Source organism: Rana temporaria, chromosome 4 (assembly GCF_905171775.1).
Source record: "Rana temporaria chromosome 4, aRanTem1.1, whole genome shotgun sequence".
In the NCBI taxonomy this organism is placed as follows: domain Eukaryota; kingdom Metazoa; phylum Chordata; class Amphibia; order Anura; family Ranidae; genus Rana; species Rana temporaria.
This window is the reverse complement of record NC_053492.1, coordinates 41,092,236-41,112,865: the sequence shown is the minus strand read 5'-3', so window position 1 is coordinate 41,112,865 and position 20,630 is coordinate 41,092,236. Positions and strand designations below refer to the sequence as shown.

At 44.2% G+C, this 20,630-nt stretch overlaps 1 protein-coding gene across 1 annotated transcript in view; it reads left to right on the top strand.

The window, feature by feature from the left end:
* The window catches only part of LOC120936168 (cytochrome P450 2K6-like), a 50,603-nt gene extending 30,216 nt beyond the window's left edge, over positions 1–20,387 (top strand). Inside the window, exons 6-9 of the mRNA XM_040348322.1 lie at positions 718–859; positions 2,766–2,950; positions 11,840–11,981; positions 20,035–20,387. Of these exons, the coding sequence (XP_040204256.1) occupies positions 718–859; positions 2,766–2,950; positions 11,840–11,981; positions 20,035–20,216 (651 nt within the window). The 3' untranslated portion in view covers positions 20,217–20,387. The remainder of the gene's footprint in view (positions 1–717; positions 860–2,765; positions 2,951–11,839; positions 11,982–20,034) is intronic.
* The last annotated feature ends 243 nt before the right edge of the window (positions 20,388–20,630 follow it).

Below are 20,630 nucleotides of genomic sequence, written 5' to 3'. Positions count from 1 at the left end.
TTTTGGGTTCAAAAGTCTGGCCAACTGATCTCCCTTCAGATGAAAATCCACAGAAAAGTTTATTTGGCTTTACTGTACTACTCAGCACAAAAGAGAAGCTTCTTCACTAACTACACTCACTGCCCATTCAACAAAAACGAAAATGACATCTATAATAAAAGATTTGCATTCTGTATTTTGGGTCCTTTTTCTTTTGGTGTTTTCGGTCGTGTGTTCGTGTGACATCTGTGGCAAAAGATTTGCATTCTGTTGAATCCAAAATACGAACAGAAAAAAGGAATTCAAAATACAGGGTGCGGGTCTTTTGTTGTGGATGTCGTGTGAGCATACGACTGAGGGTGCGAACAGAGAAGGGATTCAAACAAGATACAGAGTGCAAATCTTTTGTTGTGGATGTCGTGTGAGCATACGGCTGAGGATACGAGCAGAGAGGAGATTCAAACAGGATACAGAATGCAAATCTTTTGTTATAGATGTAATTTTCGTTCTTTTGCCGTTTTCGTTTTGTCGTATTTTCGTCAGATCGTTCGTTCGTATTTGCGGTTGTTCGTTATGCGGCTCATTCGTAATCCCGTCGTTTTCGTATTTTGGTGCTTTCATTTTTTCGTATGTACACATTATTCTGCGGGTACGAAAATGAACATTTTCGTACGAAAATAACATTCGTACGAACGGGAATGCACATATCTAGTAATTTATATGCTCTGAATTCTGTAGGAGGAAGGTAATCCCGACACATACTTTCACAGCAGAAACCTCCTAAGTCTTGTGAGAAATTTGTTTTCCGCTGGAATGGAAACTACAGCAGCCACCCTCCGCTGGGGTCTTCTTCTCATGACAAAATATCCAGAAATTCAAGGTATGAATCTGAACACAGACAACAGATGTACAGTAAGTACTAATATCTTTACCATGTAAGCTATGACAAGTTACATAGTACTACTATGAAATCTAGTATGCAAGAATAATTCTGAATAAAAGAATACCATTTTTTGAGTAAAAATATGAGGGTTCATGCACACCGGCCTTAAAAAAATGGCAGTTCCCCATTAAGAAAAAACACTTATACAGCGCATTTTTGTACAAGCGTTTTAGGGGCGTTTTAGCATTTTTCTGCCAGAAAACTCCTCTCAAATGTAATCCAGAAGGTTTTTTTTTTCTGCCTCTAATTGCTGAGCCTAAAATATGCCTCCAAACATCCTAATGTGCAAGGACGCATAGGTCTTGTAGCTACTAACACAAAACTCCTGGAGAAGCAGCATTTTTTAAGACCAGTGTACATGGACCCTAAACGTGCTTTATGTTCTATATAGTGGTATTAGCTAGTCCATCAAATATATATCAAGATCTTTCAACACTATATTAAATATACCAGTAGTGTATCAATGCAGTACATTTATAAAACAGACATAATCACAATTCACACTGCAATTTTCGAACTAACTGTTAAAGCGGGATTAACTTTGTTTTAAAAATGTAAACTCTGAGGCCTTGTACACACGATCAGTCCAAACTGATGAAAACGGACTGAAGGCTGAAGTCTGATGGTCTGATGGACTGATGTGCCTACACACCATCAGTTCAAAATCCGATCGGGTCAGAACGTGGTGACGTAAAACACATGAAGTGCTGAAAAAAACGAAGTTCAGTGCTTCCAAGCATGTGTCAACTTGATTCTGAGCATGCGCGGGTTTTGAACTGATGCTTTTGTGTACTAACCATCGGTTTTGACCGACGTTCAGTCGTCCATCAGTCCGATTATAAAGCAAGTTCAGTCCGTTTTCATCAGTTTGGACTGATCGTGTGTACAAGGCCTTATACATGCATTTATACTTCCTAAACTAGGGGGTTATTTACTAAAGGCAACTCCACTTTGCACTACAAGCGCAAAGTGCACTTGGAAGTGCAGTCGCTGTAGATCCAAAGGGGACATGATAGGAAAATAAAAAACAGCATTTTAGCTTGCATATGATTGGCCTCAGTTCCCCTTCACATCACAGCACCCCCCTTTTACATTACAGTGCAGTCCCTTCTATATCACAGTTCCCCTTTACATTAATGTAGCGGGGTCATCCTGTCAGAGCTTCGTGACAGGTTATCCCTGCTGGACTTATATTTTAAATTGTAAATATGTTGACATTGTTGGGAGGCTGTGCATTGCGGGACTACTGGTAGCAGGAGACACGGACTCCATGGACTCCTCGGAGAAGCGGGCTACATTTCCCGCAATGCTTTGCTCTCCAGAAGGATGTGACGTTTTGCTCAGAACTGGTGGAGGAGGTCACTTAAGGAAGGGGAGTGGCGCCTTTTCGCTCTCTCGGGACCATCCTTCTCTCCTGTGCGGAGCTGCGTACAGACACGGCTGTCCTGTCCAGAGTACTGTAAAGCGAAATTAGAACACCTCTCAAGTTTGTTTATTGCTACCTATGCCCCTGTTACGAAGATTCATCTTCTACTTGTCCTGTTTACCATTATCATTGAAAGTGAAAGTAATAAAACATCCCAATTGTTAGACTGTCCTCAAATAATAGAGAGGGAGTCTTCCAATGAGGACACTAGTTCTGGTTACCTGGGGGGGGGGGGGGGGCAAAGGTATTTCCTTAATCTGCAGGGATTTCCTCTCGCTTACTGTTTGGCTATGGGGGAAAAAATTGCCTTTAATTCTACTTTGAACCATAAACTATACAGCATATTGAGTAATTTATTCAACTATTAAAAAGTAAAATGCTTAGTCGAAGCATTTTTTTTTTATTATTTCTTTTTAGAAAAAGTACAAAACGAAATTGCAAAAGTGATCGGCACTGTGCAGCCTAAATACAACCATCGTCATCAAATGCCTTATACCAATGCTGTTCTACATGAGATCCAAAGATTTGCAAATATATTACCAATGAACCTACCCCATCAGACTACTAAGGATGTCCACTTTATGGGCTACTTTATTCCAAAAGTAAGTTTCAATTGTCTGATCTACTATTAACAATTCTAGAACAAAACATTAAAGCTTATTTAAACCAAAGAGCTAACATACTGTATAATACACTGCTCAACAAAATTAAAGGAACGCTTTGAAAACATATCAGATCTCAACGGGCAAAAATCTGATGCTGGATATCTATACTGACATGGACTGGGTAATGTGTTAGGAATGAAATGCTGGTACATCATTTGATGGCAATGAAAATTATCCACCTACAGAGGGCTGAATTCAAAGACACCCCGAAAATCAAAGAAAAAATTATGCAGCAAGCTAGTCAATTTTGCTGAAATTTCATTGCAACAACTCAAAATGGTCCTCGGTAGTCTGTATGGCCCCCAAATGCTTGTATGCATGCCTGACAACATCAGGGCATGCTCCTAATGAGACGGCGGATGGTGTCCTGGGGGATTTCCTCCCAGATCTGGACCAGAGCATCACTGAGCTCCTGAACAGACTGAGGTGCAACCTGGCGCCACCGGATGGACCAAAACATAATGTCCCAGAGGTGTTCTTTTGGATTTAGGTCAGGTGAGCATGGGGGCCATTCAATGGTATCACTTTCTTCAACCTCCAGGAACTGGCTGCATGTTCTCGCCACATGAGGCCGGGCATTGTCGTGCACCAGGAGGAACCCAGGACCCACTGCACCAGCGTAGGGTCTGACAATGGGTCCAAGGATTTCATCCTGATACCTAATGGCAGTCAGGGTGAATTGTGTAGCCTGTAGAGGTCTGTGCGTCCCTCGATGGATATGCCTCCCCAGACCATCACTGAACGACAACCAAACCGGTCATGCTGAACGATGTTACAGGCAGCATAAAGTTCTCCAGACCCTTTCACGGCTGTCACATATGCTGAGGGTGAACCTGCTCTCATCTGTGGAAAGCATGGGGACTGTCTAATCCAGGAATTTGCTCCCACTTCCAGCGAAAGAGCGCCACAGAATCAATGGCGAACTACGCCATGTTTGGCCCCTCCGTTGTCCCACCCGCTATCTTGTGAGAGGCACACAGGACCATTCAGAACACACAGCGTGACTTGCACATGCACAGTAGGAAACAGACTATAAAGCCTCAAGGCTTACCTGGAGCCGAGGGACGGGTCGGCTTCGGGTGAGAACACAAGTAAGTGTCCATATTTTAAAAGTCAGCAGCTGCGGTATTTGTAGCTGCTGACTTTAAATTTTTTTTTTTATTAACCACTTGCCTACTGTGCACATACACCCCCTTCCTGCCCAGACGAGATTTTAGCTTCCGGCACTGCGTCACTTTAACTGACAATTGCGCGGTCGTGCGACGTGGCTCCCAAACAAAATTTACGTCCTTTTTCCCCCACAAATAGAGCTTTCTTTTGGTGGTATTTGATCGCCTGTAAGGTTTTTTTTTTTGGGCTATAAACAAAAAAAGAGCGTCAATTTTGAAAAAAAAACACAATATTTTTTACTTTTTGCTATAATAAATATCCCATTTTTTTTTTTAAAAAATGTTTTTCTCAGTTGAGGCCGATACGTATTCTTCTACATATTTTTGGTAAAACAAAAAAAATCGCAATAACCTGGTTTGCGCAAAAGTTATATTGCCTACAAAATAGGGGACATTATGATTTATTTATTTTTTACTAGGATTGGCGGCGATCTGCATTTTTTTTCGGTACTGCGACATTATAGCGGACACATCGGACACATTTTTGGGACCATTCACATTTATACAGTGAACAGTGCTATAAATATGCATTGATTACTGTATAAATGTGACTGGCAGGGAAGGGGTTAACCACTAGGGGGCGGGGAAGGGGTTAAATGTGTATCCTGAGTGTGTTCTAACTGTAGGGGGAGGGGGGTGACTGGGGGAGGTGACCGATCTGTGTCCCTATGTACAAGGGACACAGATCGGTCTCTGTCCCTGACAGGACATGAAGCTCTGTGTTTACACACAGAGCTCCACGTCCCTGCTCTGAAACTGGGCAATCGCGGGTGCCCGGCGGCCATCGCGGCCGCCGGGCGCGCGCACTGTGTTCCCAGTGACGCGACGGGTGTGCGCGTGCGCACCCTAGAGGCTTTAAATGACGTCATATGACGTCCTGTCGGAACAATAGAGCATTCCGCCCGCCGTCATTTGTCAAGTGGTTAAAGTCGAAGCTCCGCTTTAAAGTGGTTGTAAACTGCTAAAATCCACTCTATGCATCCTCTAATGTAAAAGGTGTTTCTCTAATCTAATTGAGTGAAATACCTTCTTATAGCACCGCTCAGCTGACCTCCGCCGCTCTCCACTCCTCTTCTACTGGCTGTCAGCGGGGGATCTCGTCCCCCTCACGGAAGGTATGTGACTCAATTAGATTACAGAAACATACATACATACACCTTTTACATACATCTAGCATTTTACAACCACTTTTACTATTGATCACAATGGGGATTCCTGACAGGCAGGGATGGAGAGGGGGAAAGAAGACAGCACATTAAATGACAAGCCCTACCCCAAAAATATGTTTTTGGGGGCCGAAATTAATATAAGACCCAGGTTTTTTCCCAGGAAAACATGGTATATAAGGGGAAGGCACTTCATTCAGAAATCTGTCCCAGTATTGACACATTAACCACTTCAATACAGGGCACTTATACCCCCTTCCTGCCCAGACCAATTTTCAGCTTTCAGTGCTCTCACACTTTGAATGCCAATTACTCAGCCATGCAACATTGTACCCAAATAACATTTTTTATAATTTTTTTTTTCACACAAATAGAGAATAGGTTCCACTCGGTGTTGAGCAAAGTGTTCTTTTGGTGGTATTTAAAGTGGATGAAAACCCACTCTCATCCTTTCTAAACTACTGCCATAGTGCTGATCTATAAGGATATAGATGCCTCCGTCATGTATCCTTATCTGTCAAATGTCTCCCTCTGTCTGTTATAAGAACTGAAAAACTGCAGATTATGAGAGTGGGTCTTTTGTCTGGAGCTCGGTGGGTGGAGTCGTGATGTCAGTAGACTCCCCACCCACCTCTCACTCCCCTTGTCAACATGCATTTTCTCCTGTGTATTCCTTACACTAAATTCTGCTATGATCACTTACATCCAGTCAAAATCCAGAAAAGTAACCACATGACTTAAAAAAGGAGTGGGGGTGGGAATTAAAAAATTATGCCTGTCTCAGGCTAGTGCATGAGATATGTAAATAACCTGTCATTCACAGCAACGGGGAAGAACGGACAAAAGATTTCTTCTGTTTGTCCGTCTATCTCACTGAAAAAAGAAAAGAGGATTGCTCAGAGCTGGAGATGGTGTGGGAAACCCAGAGGGTAACTCTTTGTGGCAAGACTGGGCACAGATGATAGGAAATCTTATACTCTACATTGTGACAGCAAAAAAAAATATTACATTTCGGGTTTACATCCACTTTAATCACCACTGGGTTTTTTATTTTTTGCGACATAAGTGGAAAAAGAGCGAAAATTTTGCAAATAAGTAAATTTTGTTCAACAATTTGGGCCAAATTTTTTACTGCTACATATCTTTGGTGAAAATAATCAAAATCAGTCGATATACTATTAAGTCAGCTTCGGGGGTGTGGCACGTCTGTGTGACAGGATGTGAGAAGACACAGGAGAGAGAGCTCCTCATTTGAATGACCCTCCATCCGCTCATTATCTCTATCCGTTCATCATCCGTACCTCTATGGCAGTTTATCTGCAGTTTATCTGCCTACTTGCTTCACCGCTTATCTGGATCGTTTATCTGGACAACCACCAGCAGAAACCAAGGATCTCAAGGTTGATTAAGCGTGGGTGCTTCTAATGAGAGTGATAGTATGAACTATAATATCAGCTGTCCTCATCAATTACCATCTACTATCTCGACGCTAAGATTGACTAATGTGTAACTGCTGCTATCTCAGCTACCTCTGCTAATGCCACTATTGCTGACAGGCTCTGAGAAATAAGGCTGAGAAGGCTACACCTAAGACAAACCTGAGAGGTGCTAGGCTCGCCTCAGGGCTGGCGGCTCCCGTCCCCCTGCTTGAGGGACGCATGTTTCGGGCTCTCTTTGGACTGATCCGATATACGCCGTCGTATCTCTGAGTCTGAGCCGTTGTATCTATGCGCCTGATTCTTAGAATCAGTTACGCATATATTTCCCTTAGATCCGACTGGCGTAAGTGTCTTACACCGTCGTATCGTAACTGCATATTTACGCTGGCCGCTAGGGGCGTGTACGCTGATTTACGCATAGAAATATGTAAATCAGCTAGATACGCGAATTCACGAACATACGCCCGGCCGATGCAGTACAGATAGGCCGTTTACGTTAAGCTTTTCCCGGCGTAAAGTTACCCCTGCTATATGAGGCGTATATGCGGCGTACCAATGTTAAGTATGGCCGTCGTTCCCACGACGAAATTTGAAAATTTTACGTTGTTTGCGTAAGTCGTCCGTGAATGGGGCTGGACGTAATTTACGTTCACGTTGAAACCAATACGTCCTTGCGGCGTATTTGGAGCAATGCACACTGGAATATGTCCACGGACGGCGAATGCGCCGTTCGTGAAAAACGTCAATCACGTCGGGTCATGGTTATTTTACATAACACACGCCCACCTCTTCACAATTTGAATTAGGCGGGCTTACGCCGGCCTATTTACGCTATGCCGCCGCAACTTTGTTTTGAGAATACGGCACTTGCCTGACAAAGTTGCGGAGGCGTAACGTAAATAGGATGTTACGCCCGCAGAAAGAAACGCGCATCTACGTGAATCCGGGCCATAGAGTCTACAAGCTATGGTGACAATCATGGAAAATTGTTCACACCTGATGCACTGACGGCCTATCATTTCTTGAGGCCCTGAAATGTCAGGAGAGTACAAATACCAACCAAATGACCCCTTTTTTGAAAATTAGACAGTCCAAGGTACTTAGGGCCAGATCCACAAAAGGGATACGACGGCGTATCTACTGATACGCCATCGTATCCCTGTTTCTATCTTTGGAACTGATCCACAGAATCAGTTTCCAATAGATACTGTAGGCAGAAGATCCGACATGTGTAAGGGACTTACACTGTCGGATATTAGGATGCAGTACCGCATCCGCCGCTGGGGGCATTTCGAGTCGAAATGCTGCTTCGGGTATGCAAATTAGCACTTACGGAGATCCACAAAGCTTTTTTCTCCGTAAGTATTAGTTTGCAATCGTAAAATTAGGGCTGCTTTTACAAGGCCTAAACTGTTTAGGCCTTGTAAAAGTAGACCCTTCTATCCCGCGTCGCCGACTTTTTTTTTTCAATTTTTTTTTTTCAAATTTATTTTTTCCCACCGCAACTCGTATATTTTTTTTTTTACTCCCGTCGCGATTCTCAAAACCCGGCGCAACGTAAAACCGCGCAAAGCACGTCGGAAAAATGACGTTGTGAGCATGCGCAGTACGGCCGGCGCGGGAGCGCGCCTAATTTAAATGGGACTCGCCCCATTTGAATAGGAACGCCTTGCGCCGGCCGGATTTAAGTTACACAGCCAAAAATTTCTAGGTAAGTGCTTTGTGGATCGGGCACTTAGGTAGAAATTTTCCGCCGTGTAACTTAAATTGAAAAAGTTACGTTGCGCCGGGTTTTTGTGGATCTGGCCCTTAAGTTCTTACTCAAGTAAGAGATATGGCAATTTTTTTCCCACAAATTTAGAAACAATATATATATATATATATATATATATATATATATATATATATATATATATTTTACACACAACTGTCATAATGACATATTTTTAGAAAGTAAACACCCCAAGGTATATTCTATGAGGCATGGACTGCAAGTAGGTACTCTGATGGGCTTGTGACATGAACTAAGGTACGCTGATGGGCTGGTGATAGGTGCTCGGGTATTCTGATGGGCTGGTGACAGGTACTTGGGTACTCTGATGGGCTGGTGACAGGTACTCGGGTGGGCTGGTGACAGGTACTCGGGTACTCTCATGGGCTACAGATAGGTACTTGGGTACTCTGATGGGCTTGTAACATGTATTCGGGTGGGCTGATGACAGGTACTCGGGTACTCAGATGGGCTGGTGACAGGTACTCGTGTACTCTGATGGGCTGGTGACAGGTACTTGGGTACTCTGATGGGCTGGTGACAGGTACTTGGGTACTCTGATGGGCTGGTGACAGGTACTTGGGTACTCTGGTGGGCTGGTGATAGGTACTTGGGTACTCTGGTGGGCTGGTATAATCTGAGGCCCCGTACTCACGACCAAACATGTCTGCTGAAACTGGTCCGCGGACCAGTTCCAGCAGACATGTTTGGCCGTGTGTAGGCACGAGCGGACCATTTTCGGGCGGATCGGACAGGTTTCCAGTGGACAACTGTTTCCTGGACTTGCTTTAAAACAGTCCGCTGGAAACCTGTCCCCCCGACATGTATGGTCGTCTGTACAGACCTACCGTACATGTCCGGCCGCCCGCCATCCCTCGCATGCGTCGAATGACTTCGACGCATGCGTGGAAGCATTTAAAAGGCAGGCCCCCCCATGTCGCCGCGTCATTGTCGCGGCGACACCGCGTCATCGACACAGCGACACCGCGGACACGCCCCGCGTATTGTTTACACGCGGAGTTCTGTTCGATGGTGTGTACAGCCATCGAACAGAAGTCCCCAGGCAGACATGTCCGATGAAAACGGTCCGCAGACCGGTTTCATCGGACATGTCTGCTCGTGAGTACAAGGCCTGAGGCATTTCACCACACACTTTGGATGTCGTTTGTGTGATGTCGTTTGTGTGATGCTGGAACACTTTGCTCAACACCAGGTGGAACCTATTTCCTAACTTTGTATCCCATAAGGTGGCTCCTGTTGAGGTATTTCCTCATGATTGCATGTTTGACTCACCTGCTGTAGGGTAGGTGTGTCTGTCTCTTCTGGTAAGCGCGCCAACCTTACCTTTTGTTTTCACTTTTAAGATCAAGTCTTTTTCACCTTGAACAACACAAGAAATACTTTTTTACTCGCTTGTTTATTCACGTATGTCTATTTCAAGATGGACTATTTTAGGATGTTCACCTATTTATTTTTAACCATGATATTGTTTCACTTATACTTTTGATGTTTCATTATTTACATTAGCAACCACCTAGATTGGTTGTACATTTATTATATTGTTTGATCAATGCACAATTATTTGTTCACCTTTAAGAGCCACACTATTTTATTGTTTTTTTTACTTTCTGTGACCGGCTGTGATTGGACACAGTTGGTCATGTTTTAAAGAGCCAATTCTATTGGCTCTTTACCACGACCGGGGATGGGCTGTGTCAGGATGACAAGTGTCGTGCATGAGGACAGTGCATGTGACTGGCTGTGACACATCTGGTCACATGGTAAAGAGACATTTTTATTGGTTCTTTACACTGATGTGGGATGAGCTGTGTCCCGAGGGACATGCCTTATCCCCCAATTGCCGCATTGTGGGCACCTGGGGGCCCACAGGAGTGGCGAGAATGGGAGGACATTATATGATGCCCACCCAGGACGGGAGAGTGTTCCTGTCTGTGTCCTGTCTGTACTATGGCCCGGTATGGAAGTGGTTAAAGATAAAAGTGGAAGCTCCTCGTAGTGTAAACCATAAAATAGCTTCTTTCATGTTAATATCTAGAACGCTCACATGTTAAAAAAAACAAACAACACTTATCTCTAGAAAGTTCCGGATGGTAACATCCAAAATGGTTTCCCATCGACTTCCGGTAGTGCACAATGATGTTTGCCCCAGATGACGTTAGTTATGATGAAACGCGTATGGCTTGCATAGGGTGTCCCTCAGTGGAGATTTTATCAACTGCACACAAAATATCGTCTTTTTTATATCAATCAATTCAGTGATGTAAGTCCCTAACTTACCGTATATACTCGAATATAAGCCGACCCGAATATAAGCCAAGGCACCTAATTTTACCACAAAAAAATGGGAAAACGTATTGACTCGAGTATAAGCCTAGGGTGTCCATCTGCATGCCTCACTGTGCCTCACTTTGCCTCACTGTGTCCATGTGCATGCCTCACTGTGTCCATGCCTCACTGTGCCCATGCCTCACTGAGTCCATGCCTCACTGTGCCCATGCCTCACTGTGTCCATGACTAGACTTACGTTTAACATGGGAGTATATAGAAGGGGTACCCAGCTTTGAAAAATTGATGCTCCGTGGCCATAGGTTCCCCAGACAGCAAACTTTGCACACTTGTAGAGGAGAACTGGGGCTAAATGTGTGCCAAGTTACGGGTCCAGAGGACCTATAGCCGGCCGGTACCGGGTCCCCAAATTTACCGGAGAAATGCCCGTTTAACACGGGAGTCTATGGACATGGTGCCCAACTTTGAAAAATTGGTGCTCCACCTAGGTCCAGCGGACAACAAACTATGCATACTTGTAAAGGAAGAGTGTACTTGAGTATAAGCTGAGTTTTTCAGCACAGTTTTTTGTGCTGAAAAACTCGGCTTATACTCGAGTATATACAGTACCTGTTCGCATTGGACTGCACTTTTCATTTTTTTTTTGGACTTGGCTATGCATTCTAATGAGCATATTGATTATTGCACGTTTACACTTTGAATTTTGAAATTTTCATTTCTTAAAATTATTGCAACATTTTTGTTTTTAAAAAACACAGGAAGTTCAGCTTTATGGAAAAATCAACAGGTAGTTTCTGTACAGTACGTCTCAAACAAATACAAAAAACTTTCAATGGTATAGTTAACAAACCAAAAGAGAGGAAATAAAAGAGAAGTTTATTGTTAGGGTTTACATATACTCTGTTAGTGATCACATTGCAAAAATACTAATTGGCAAACCATTATGTATAATTTTATTTATGTATATTTTATAGGATACCTACATTATCCCTCTTCTTGCATCTGTCCTTCATGACAAGACTCAGTTTGCAGAGCCTCACATATTTAATCCTCAACATTTCCTGGACTCACAAGGAAATTTTCTGAAGAAAGATGCTTTCATGCCATTTTCAGCAGGTATCGTATCTGGTTTGTCTTCATTATAATGCTCTTATGCCTCACCGCAAAGAATAACTACAGATTAGATGATAGTGCATGGACTATTAAGCTTGCCACAGATGGATCAAGATGGTTCAGCAAGGACCGGCCGAATTCTAAACTAACTATGGCTATTACATTTTGAGAGAAGTCAAACTAATGATGACTGTTGGTATATTTTCGTTTGATCATTACTTGTAGCCAATCGGCTGCAGTGTTGATTAGTGTATTCTTACAGTGGAGGAGTCCCGCTATAAGAGTGTAATAGCGCAGCAGGTAGGCAGTGGTAATTTTGATATCAAATTTTGCTTTTGTTCTAGTCCCCATGCACACAGGGCATTAGAAAAAACTAAAAGTGGCTGTAAAATCATGCTTTTAGAAGCTTTTTGCATTGGCATCACATGGTGTCTCGTGGTAACGTCACAGATGGCCATGCCCCATGGTTATTTATGAAGAGAACGGAGCTGGTACGACAGGAGACAGCATCGGAGGAGGACCAGGTCGACAGTGGAGAAGACAGCAGCAGCGGAGAAGACCGGAGGCAGAAGACCAGAGGAAGATTTTTCATAAACGACTTGTCAAAACCATATTTTTTTTCATTTACACTGCACTGCCATATTCATTTACATAGAGGGGGGCGGCATCTGGGAGCCCACTTGATAAAGGGGGGTTTCCAAATTCTGATAAACTTCCCTCCTGCAGACCCCCACAACCACCGATCAGGGTTGTCGGGAAGAGGCCCTTGTCCCCATCTACATGGGGACAAGGTTCTTTGGTGCGAAGAGTCCCCCCTGCCCTAAAGCACCCACCCCCCATACTGAGGGCGTGTGAACTGGTAGGGTCCAGAAAGAGGGGCACTTGCTCGTCCCCCCCTTTCCTGACCTGCTGGGCTGCATGCTCAGATAAGGGTCTGGTATGGCTTGTGGGGGGGGGACCCACACCGTGTGTGTGTTTTTTTTTTTTGGCATGGGAGTTCCCCTTGAAATGTATACACGACCTTTCAAGATCCATACTGGACTCAAAGGGCCTGGTATGGATCTTGGGGGGAATTCATGCCGTTTATTTCTGTTTGTTTGTTTTTTGGCGTGGGGTCCTCAGAGCACAAGTTGCACCACAAGTTAGATCATGATCCAACTTGGATGCGACTTTCATTCAAATCAATGGGCTCTCACAGGGAACCATTGATTTTGACAAGTCAAAAAAAAGGCTTAACACCGTTAAGCCGATTTTAGCAGCGTCAATTTTTGAAAAACGCCCTGTGCACATGGGAACTTCGTCATAGTCTTTTGACTAAAATGCCATCTTAGTTTAGTCATATTTTAGTCATGTGAATTGTTTCAGTGTTAGTCGTATTTTAGTCTACTACTACTACTACTTCTACTACTGCTACAATTATTTTATTTCAAATCTAATGGGTTTAGTTAAATTGCAATTGATTAAATAATTATAGTGCATTATTTAACCATTTCTCTAGAATTCCCAAACTCATTAATTACCCCTGGGGTAAAAATATAATAACGTTATTATTTATGATATTAAGGTTTGAATAAACTTCACAGACACAAATTTAGCTGTCATATAACTGTGGATGGTCTAAGGACTGAGGCCTGTAATGCATTGCACAGTGCCATGTGTGGTCTGAGGAGGCCTGTAATGCACACAGTGTTCTGTATGGTTTTCTGAGGAGGGCTGTAATGCTGCACAGTGCTCTTGATAGTGGTCTGAGGAGGCATGTAATGCACAGTACTCTGGATGGTCTGAGGAACCCTGCAATGCACTGAGCACTGCACAGTGCATTCCTCGCCCTGATTGGGCAAAGCTTTGCCCAATCAGGGCGCAGCGTATGCTGGTTGTTGAGGAAGAAGGCCAGTCGTTGAATCCTTAACAACCGATGAGTCATCAGCCGTCAATGGGTTTCTCTGCTTACAGCTGAACAATAAAAAAAAAGTGGTGGTTAAAAAATAAAGAAAAAACAATGTGGGCATCCCCCCAGTCCATACCAGGTCCTTCGAGTCTGTTATGGATTTGGAGGGGAACCCCGTGCCCCAAAAAATTAAATAAAAAAATGCGTGGGTCCCCCCCCTGAATCCATACCAGACCATTATTTAGGCATGCAGCCTGGCAGGTCAGGAAACAAGCATGTTGTTTACTGGTTGTTAAGGATGCCATAGCCACCTGCTCTTTATCAACCAGCTATTTACAATGGCGGTAAATTATCGCATGTTTTCACTACTAAAATACTGCATGACTTCATTGTGATGCATTTGCCTATATGTCTCAGTTTAATGCTCCCTGCTTGCCCTGTGTGTAGAGGTAGAAAGGAATTTCATGTGTGATTCATTCCTCTAACAGGTTATTGAAGTGCTAATGTCCCCTCACTATTCTAAACGTTAATTGATCTATTGTGTTGTGTGAAGAAGATCTGTGTTTACCCTTAAAAGATGTGTATTGTATCATCAGGCTAAATGATTAGAGAAGTGGTATGTTAATTATTCTGATTGCTTCAGTGTGGTAATTAACTCCACTGATGTCTTTATCTAAAGAAATGTGTCTGCATGGTCGGCTCCGACTTGTCTCCTATAATCTGTATGGGAAACCCCACTGTGTGAGGGGGGGGCGTTCCTAACAGGTTGTAACCACATATAAGCTGAGTTTTTGTGTCATTAAAGTCTCTTGTTCCAGCATTAAGCCTTGGCATGTGTGGCTTATTATGGCGATTCCAGGAGGGGATGTTCTTGTATGGGGAGAAGGGAATGCTTGACGGGGATATCATTCTAATACCGTCACAAATGGTTGGCAGCAGCGGGATTTTCCCTTCTATTCCCCTTCACACCCGGATTCCAAGCAGACACTGAAAGAACTACTGGAAGTTCGTGGAAGGATTGCTAGCAACAAAACCAAGCGGGTCGTCATAGCAGAATTAATGGAGCTAGACCAGGAGGACGGGATTGCAGCAACGCCAGCAGTACAAGAGATAGAGACACCAGTGATTCAGGAGGAGGAATCGCCAGCCAACAAGCTAATGAGAGAGAAGCTAGCATGGTTCGGCCCGAACCCAACGCCGGATGTGGTGCTGAAAGTGATGGACCTGTTAGTAAACGCAGAGCTACAGAAGGCTAAAGAAATAAGAGACGCAGAACTACAGAAGGATAAAGAAATAAGAGACGCAGAACTACAGGAGGCTAAACAAATAAGAGACGCAGAACTACAGAAGGATAAAGAAATAAGAGACGCAGAACTACAGAAGGATAAACAAATAAGAGACGCAGAGCTACAGTTAAAACTGGCAGCAGTCCAACAAGCAGCCGCACATTCTCCAAACAGTGAGTACAGCACAGCAGACGCAAGGAAGATTCCGTTTAGCGCTTTTAAAGCTTTTGATGAAAAGGACTGTGAGATTGATAACTACCTGGCAGACTTTGAGCGACAATGTAACCTGCACCGAATAGCTAGAGGAGACTGGGTTGCAATATTGTCAGGCAAACTGTCAGGCAAAGCTTCTGATGCTTTCCGGACCGTGCCAGATCAGGATATCCATAGCTACGCCAGGGTTAAAGAAGTGCTCCTAGCTCATTATGCAGTAACCCCAGAGTCCCACCGACAGAAGTTCAGGGACTCACGCAAAACCACGAAAGACTCTTACGTGGAATGGGCATGCCAGTTATCCCTGTCGGCCTCTAACTGGGTTAACAGCAGCCAGGCCACCACCGCAGAGGACATTTTGCAACTAATGCTCCTGGAGCAATTTTACAATCACATCCAGACGGATGTCAAAGATTGGGTGAGAGATCGCAGGCCCATGACTCTACCAGAGGCCGCGAAGTTGGCGGATGAATATGCGGATACTCGCAAGACAAACCAGGTCACACCACGGGTACAACCTCCACGACCAACGGCGCCCTCACACCCACCAGCCGCTAGATACCAACCTCCTAACAGACCGGTGACATCTAGCCCTCGCTATCCACGCCAGGAGGACAACGAACCACGCTGCTTCCGGTGCAAACAGCTGGGTCATTTCAAGCAGAATTGCCCCATGAACGACAACACCAGGTCAAATTGGTCTCAACCTGGGTACCGCCCACCAGCAGCAGCCCATTGTGTAGACTCGGCTTGGGATCTCCAGGAGCTGGGTCCGGAAGAACCATTGGACACCATTTACGAAGTCCTCAAGGTACAACCTGGTATTACGGACAACAGGGAACACCATTGTCAGCTGGTCATGGGAGACAGCCATGAGACGGAGGGGCCCTGGAGGGAGCTGGGCAGATAGAGGCACCGCCGGCTACCCCCCAAGAAGAAGAGGTCCTGGAAGCCGTATAACAAGCTGACCTGGGAGGATAAGAAATGACTGGAGGAGAGGGAGTCGCAGCGGGCGTCCCAGATGCGGGCCGAGATGTTAACCAAGGGCCCACCGGTGGCCCCTTACACCACCACCCAGTTCCTGATGATGAAGGACCACGTGGAGAGCCTGCAGGACATGAGCAAGCAGGAGCTGATCCGTGAGTACATAGAGCTGGAGGAGTGCATAAGCCGCATGGAGGAGGAGAACAACCACCTGAGGTCACAGCAGGCTGACCCCCCCAGGCTCCATGAACTGGAGATGGAGCTGGAGAAGCTCAAAGAGGAGAACTGGCGGCTGCGGAGGGAGCAGGGGGTGGCTGACCTTATGGGGCACTGATTCCCCCCCCCCCGGACTCTGAGCACCAGTGCTACAGCATTTCAACAAATATAACTTTTTCTTTTATGAATCTCCTGGGATTGTCACTTCAGAGCCATAACCTGCCCCCTCCCATAGCGGGACACCTAGATGGCGGCGCACAGACCCATTCGCCGTCTTCACACTGACTTCTGGTGACTCTGCAGATCGCACAAAGACTTGGGGACTGACCGGCGTGTGATCTGACGACACGGTGGCATACCTGAGTCGGAAGCAGTTGCCAAGGGAGGTCAGTCATGCCAAACGGAGTTAACCTCGGACTAAAAGCTCTGAACCCGTCAACCCTACTGGACCAGGGAAGGTCCAACCGGGTTTGCCGGAGCAGGGAGAAAAAGGGGGGCCATTGTGATGCATTTGGCTATATGTCTCAGTTTAATGCTCCCTGCTTGCCCTGTGTGTAGAGGTAGAAAGGAATTTCATGTGTGATTCATTCCTCTAACAGGTTATTGAAGTGCTAATGTCCCCTCACTATTCTAAACGTTAATTGATCTATTGTGTTGTGTGAAGAAGATCTGTGTTTACCCTTAAAAGATGTGTATTGTATCATCAGGCTAAATGATTAGAGAAGTGGTATGTTAATTATTCTGATTGCTTCAGTGTGGTAATTAACTCCACTGATGTCTTTATCTAAAGAAATGTGTCTGCATGGTCGGCTCCGACTTGTCTCCTATAATCTGTATGGGAAACCCCACTGTGTGAGGGGGGGGGCGTTCCTAACAGGTTGTAACCACATATAAGCTGAGTTTTTGTGTCATTAAAGTCTCTTGTTCCAGCATTAAGCCTTGGCATGTGTGGCTTATTATGGCGATTCCAGGAGGGGATGTTCTTGTATGGGGAGAAGGGAATGCTTGACGGGGATATCATTCTAATACCGTCACATTCATAAACTAGCACGTGTGGTATTTTAGCAGTATGTTTTTTTTCTAGTGAACGCCCAAAAATTTTTAAAAAATTATAAACACTCTGCAGTATCTTACCGCATACTTGGAAGGGGTAAGATACCGCTTTGTGAATGGAGCCCATTGTCAGCAGTGCATTAGTATTTTTTGTTGTATAGTTATTGATTTTGTGTGAGAGCACAACTGAGGATAGTAGCAGATGAGTATAAATATTATAGTGTTGTAGATCATAGGTTATATATAGGTTCTGGTAATGACTAAGCGCTGATATTTGCGTGAAACGCGTCCACCTCTTTGTCCCCTGCTCCATCTGTCAACCACTTGTCATATGAAGCTTCAATAAAAGGATTTTTGGAAGTGCAGCCATCTGAATTATTTCTTCATGTTACATAGCATAGCATACGAGCTGGGCTAGCACCTGACTAGTGTGTGTGGGGGGGGATTAACTCACTCGCCTGGAGCAGCTTTTCTTGCTTCATATTATATACATAGGTTGTTTTTCTCTAATTCTGTACATTCTTTGTGTCCTCAGAAGGTTAATCTGTTGCATTACCTGAAATCACAATCGCACATTACGTGTTATAGAAATAATTTTGCAAAACCTGCTTAGCTACTTAGCTACTGTGTAATAAATGTAAAATACTGTATATACTCGAGTATAAGCTGAGTTTTTCAGCACTGTGCTGAAAATGCCCCCCCCTCAACTTATACTCGAGTCACCTTTTTGCGCCTGGACCCCAAACTTGGCACACATATAGTTCCACTCTTCCTCTACAGGTGTGCAAAGTTTGACTCCCATGTTAATCGGTAATTTATCGGGTAACTTTGCCCTGCCGGGCACACATGTAGCCCCAGTTCTCCTCTACAAGTGTGCAAAGTTTGCTGTCTGGGGGACCTACGGCCGGGGAGCACCGATTTTTCAAAGCCGGGCACCCCTTCCATAGACTCCCATGTTAAACGTAAGTCTAGTCATGGACACAGTGAGGCATGGACACAGTGAGGCATGAACACAGTGAGGCATGGACACAGTGAGGCATGGGCACAGTGAGGCATGGGCACAGTGAGGCATGGACATAGTGAGGCATGCACATAGACACAATGAGGCAAAGTGAGGCACAGTGAGGCATGCAGAAGGACACCCTCGGCTTATACTCGAGTCAATAAGTTTTCCCATTTTTTTGTGGTAAAATTAGGTGCCTCAGCTTATATTCGGGTCGGCTTATACTCGAGTATATACGGTACTTTTTCTTTTATGCTTCTGTCTGTTTAGTGAGTACACTGCTGTTATCACATCTAAAAGTAAACCTATCAGACCTAGCATTTTTGCCTGAATGAACATATAATGCCATGACTTTATGTTTGATGAAGATTGGCAGTAAAGAAGTGAAAAATTGTAAAGTGTCAAAAAGTTATAAAACATAGGGCCAGATTCACATATAATTGCGGCGGCGTAACGTATGTCATTTACGTTACACCGCCGCAAGTTTTCAGCGCAAGTGCTTGATTCACAAAGCACTTGCCTGTAAACTTGCAGCGGCGTAGCGTAAATGTGTCCGGCGCAAGCCCGCCTAATTCAAATGGGGCGTGTATCATTTAAATTAGGCGCGTTCCCGCGCCGAACGTACTGCGCATGCTCCATTTTGTAATTTCCCGCCGTGCTTTGCTGGAATGACGTTGCACCGACAGAATTTTTTGAACGGCGACATGCGTTACATCCTTTCCTATTCCCATAGACTTACGCAAAAAAAAACTATTTAAAATTTGACGCGGGAACGACGGCCATACTTTAACATGGCTGGTCTAAATATAAGCCATGAAATAGCAGCTTTAACTATACGCCGGGAAAAGCCGACTAGCGACGACGTAAGAGAATGCGACGAACGCGCGTACCTTCGCGAATCGCCGTAAACAGCTAATTTGCATACCCGACTCGGAAAAACGACGCGAACTCCACCAAGCGGGCGTAGAAGAATTACAGAAGATCTACAGAAGAATTACACCTACAATCTGAAGGCGTACGAAGCCGTACACCTGTCGGATCGAAGCCAGAAGCCATCGTATCTTGGTTTGAGAATTCAAACTAAAGCTACGATGCGGCAAATTTGAAAATACACCGGAGTATCAGTAGATACGCCAGCGTATTTCCACTGTGAATCTGGCCCATAGTAACTAACAAACTACCGCGTAACTTTTGTAATTGTTGTAAACGGAAAATTGTCTCTGATGGATTACTTCAAATTACAATGAATATATTTCTTAATTACTTTTCCTTTGCATTACCTTTCTAAATAAAACCACAATGAGTAAGGGATAATTCTTCACCTGGACTATTTGTTGAGTAAGGCAAAATGTAAAATTAATTTCATATGCGACAGAATCTTTCTGATTTCACGGTTTGTTCTGTTAATGGCAGGTCGAAGGATGTGTGCTGGAGAAACTCTTGCAAAAATGGAGTTGTTTCTTTTCTTCACAAGTCTTCTGCAAAAATTTACATTCCAGAAGCCTCCGCAGGTTCATGATGTGGATCTAACACCTGCTGTTGGACTGACCACTCCACCAATGCCTCATACAATTTGTGCTATTGAACGGTTTTAATAAGCCAGGATAAGCTGTACATAAACATATATATAGTCTGTTTCTTGCGTTGGATTCCGTTATGTTTTAAGTCCAATGTATCAGATGTCTTAACATTAGAACTGTACTGGAAAAGAAGAACAAGATTAATGTGTTTTTTTTACCTCTGAAATTAAAAACAAACAAAGCATATCCTTTTATAGTGTGTACTTGCCTTGATCCAAAGCAAGCTTGCTATCTCCTCTCACACTGACTTCTCTCAACTTGCAGCACTCTGCACAAAAGGATGGATATTGTCAACAGTTGCTGATGACATTGCAAACATAAAAGAACATTGAAATGGCTCAAGACAATGTTCCTGAATGTAGCCTGAACCATGGCTTATTACTAATGTTCAGATAAAGGAACACCTGGGTAGCAGTGATCATAACATGA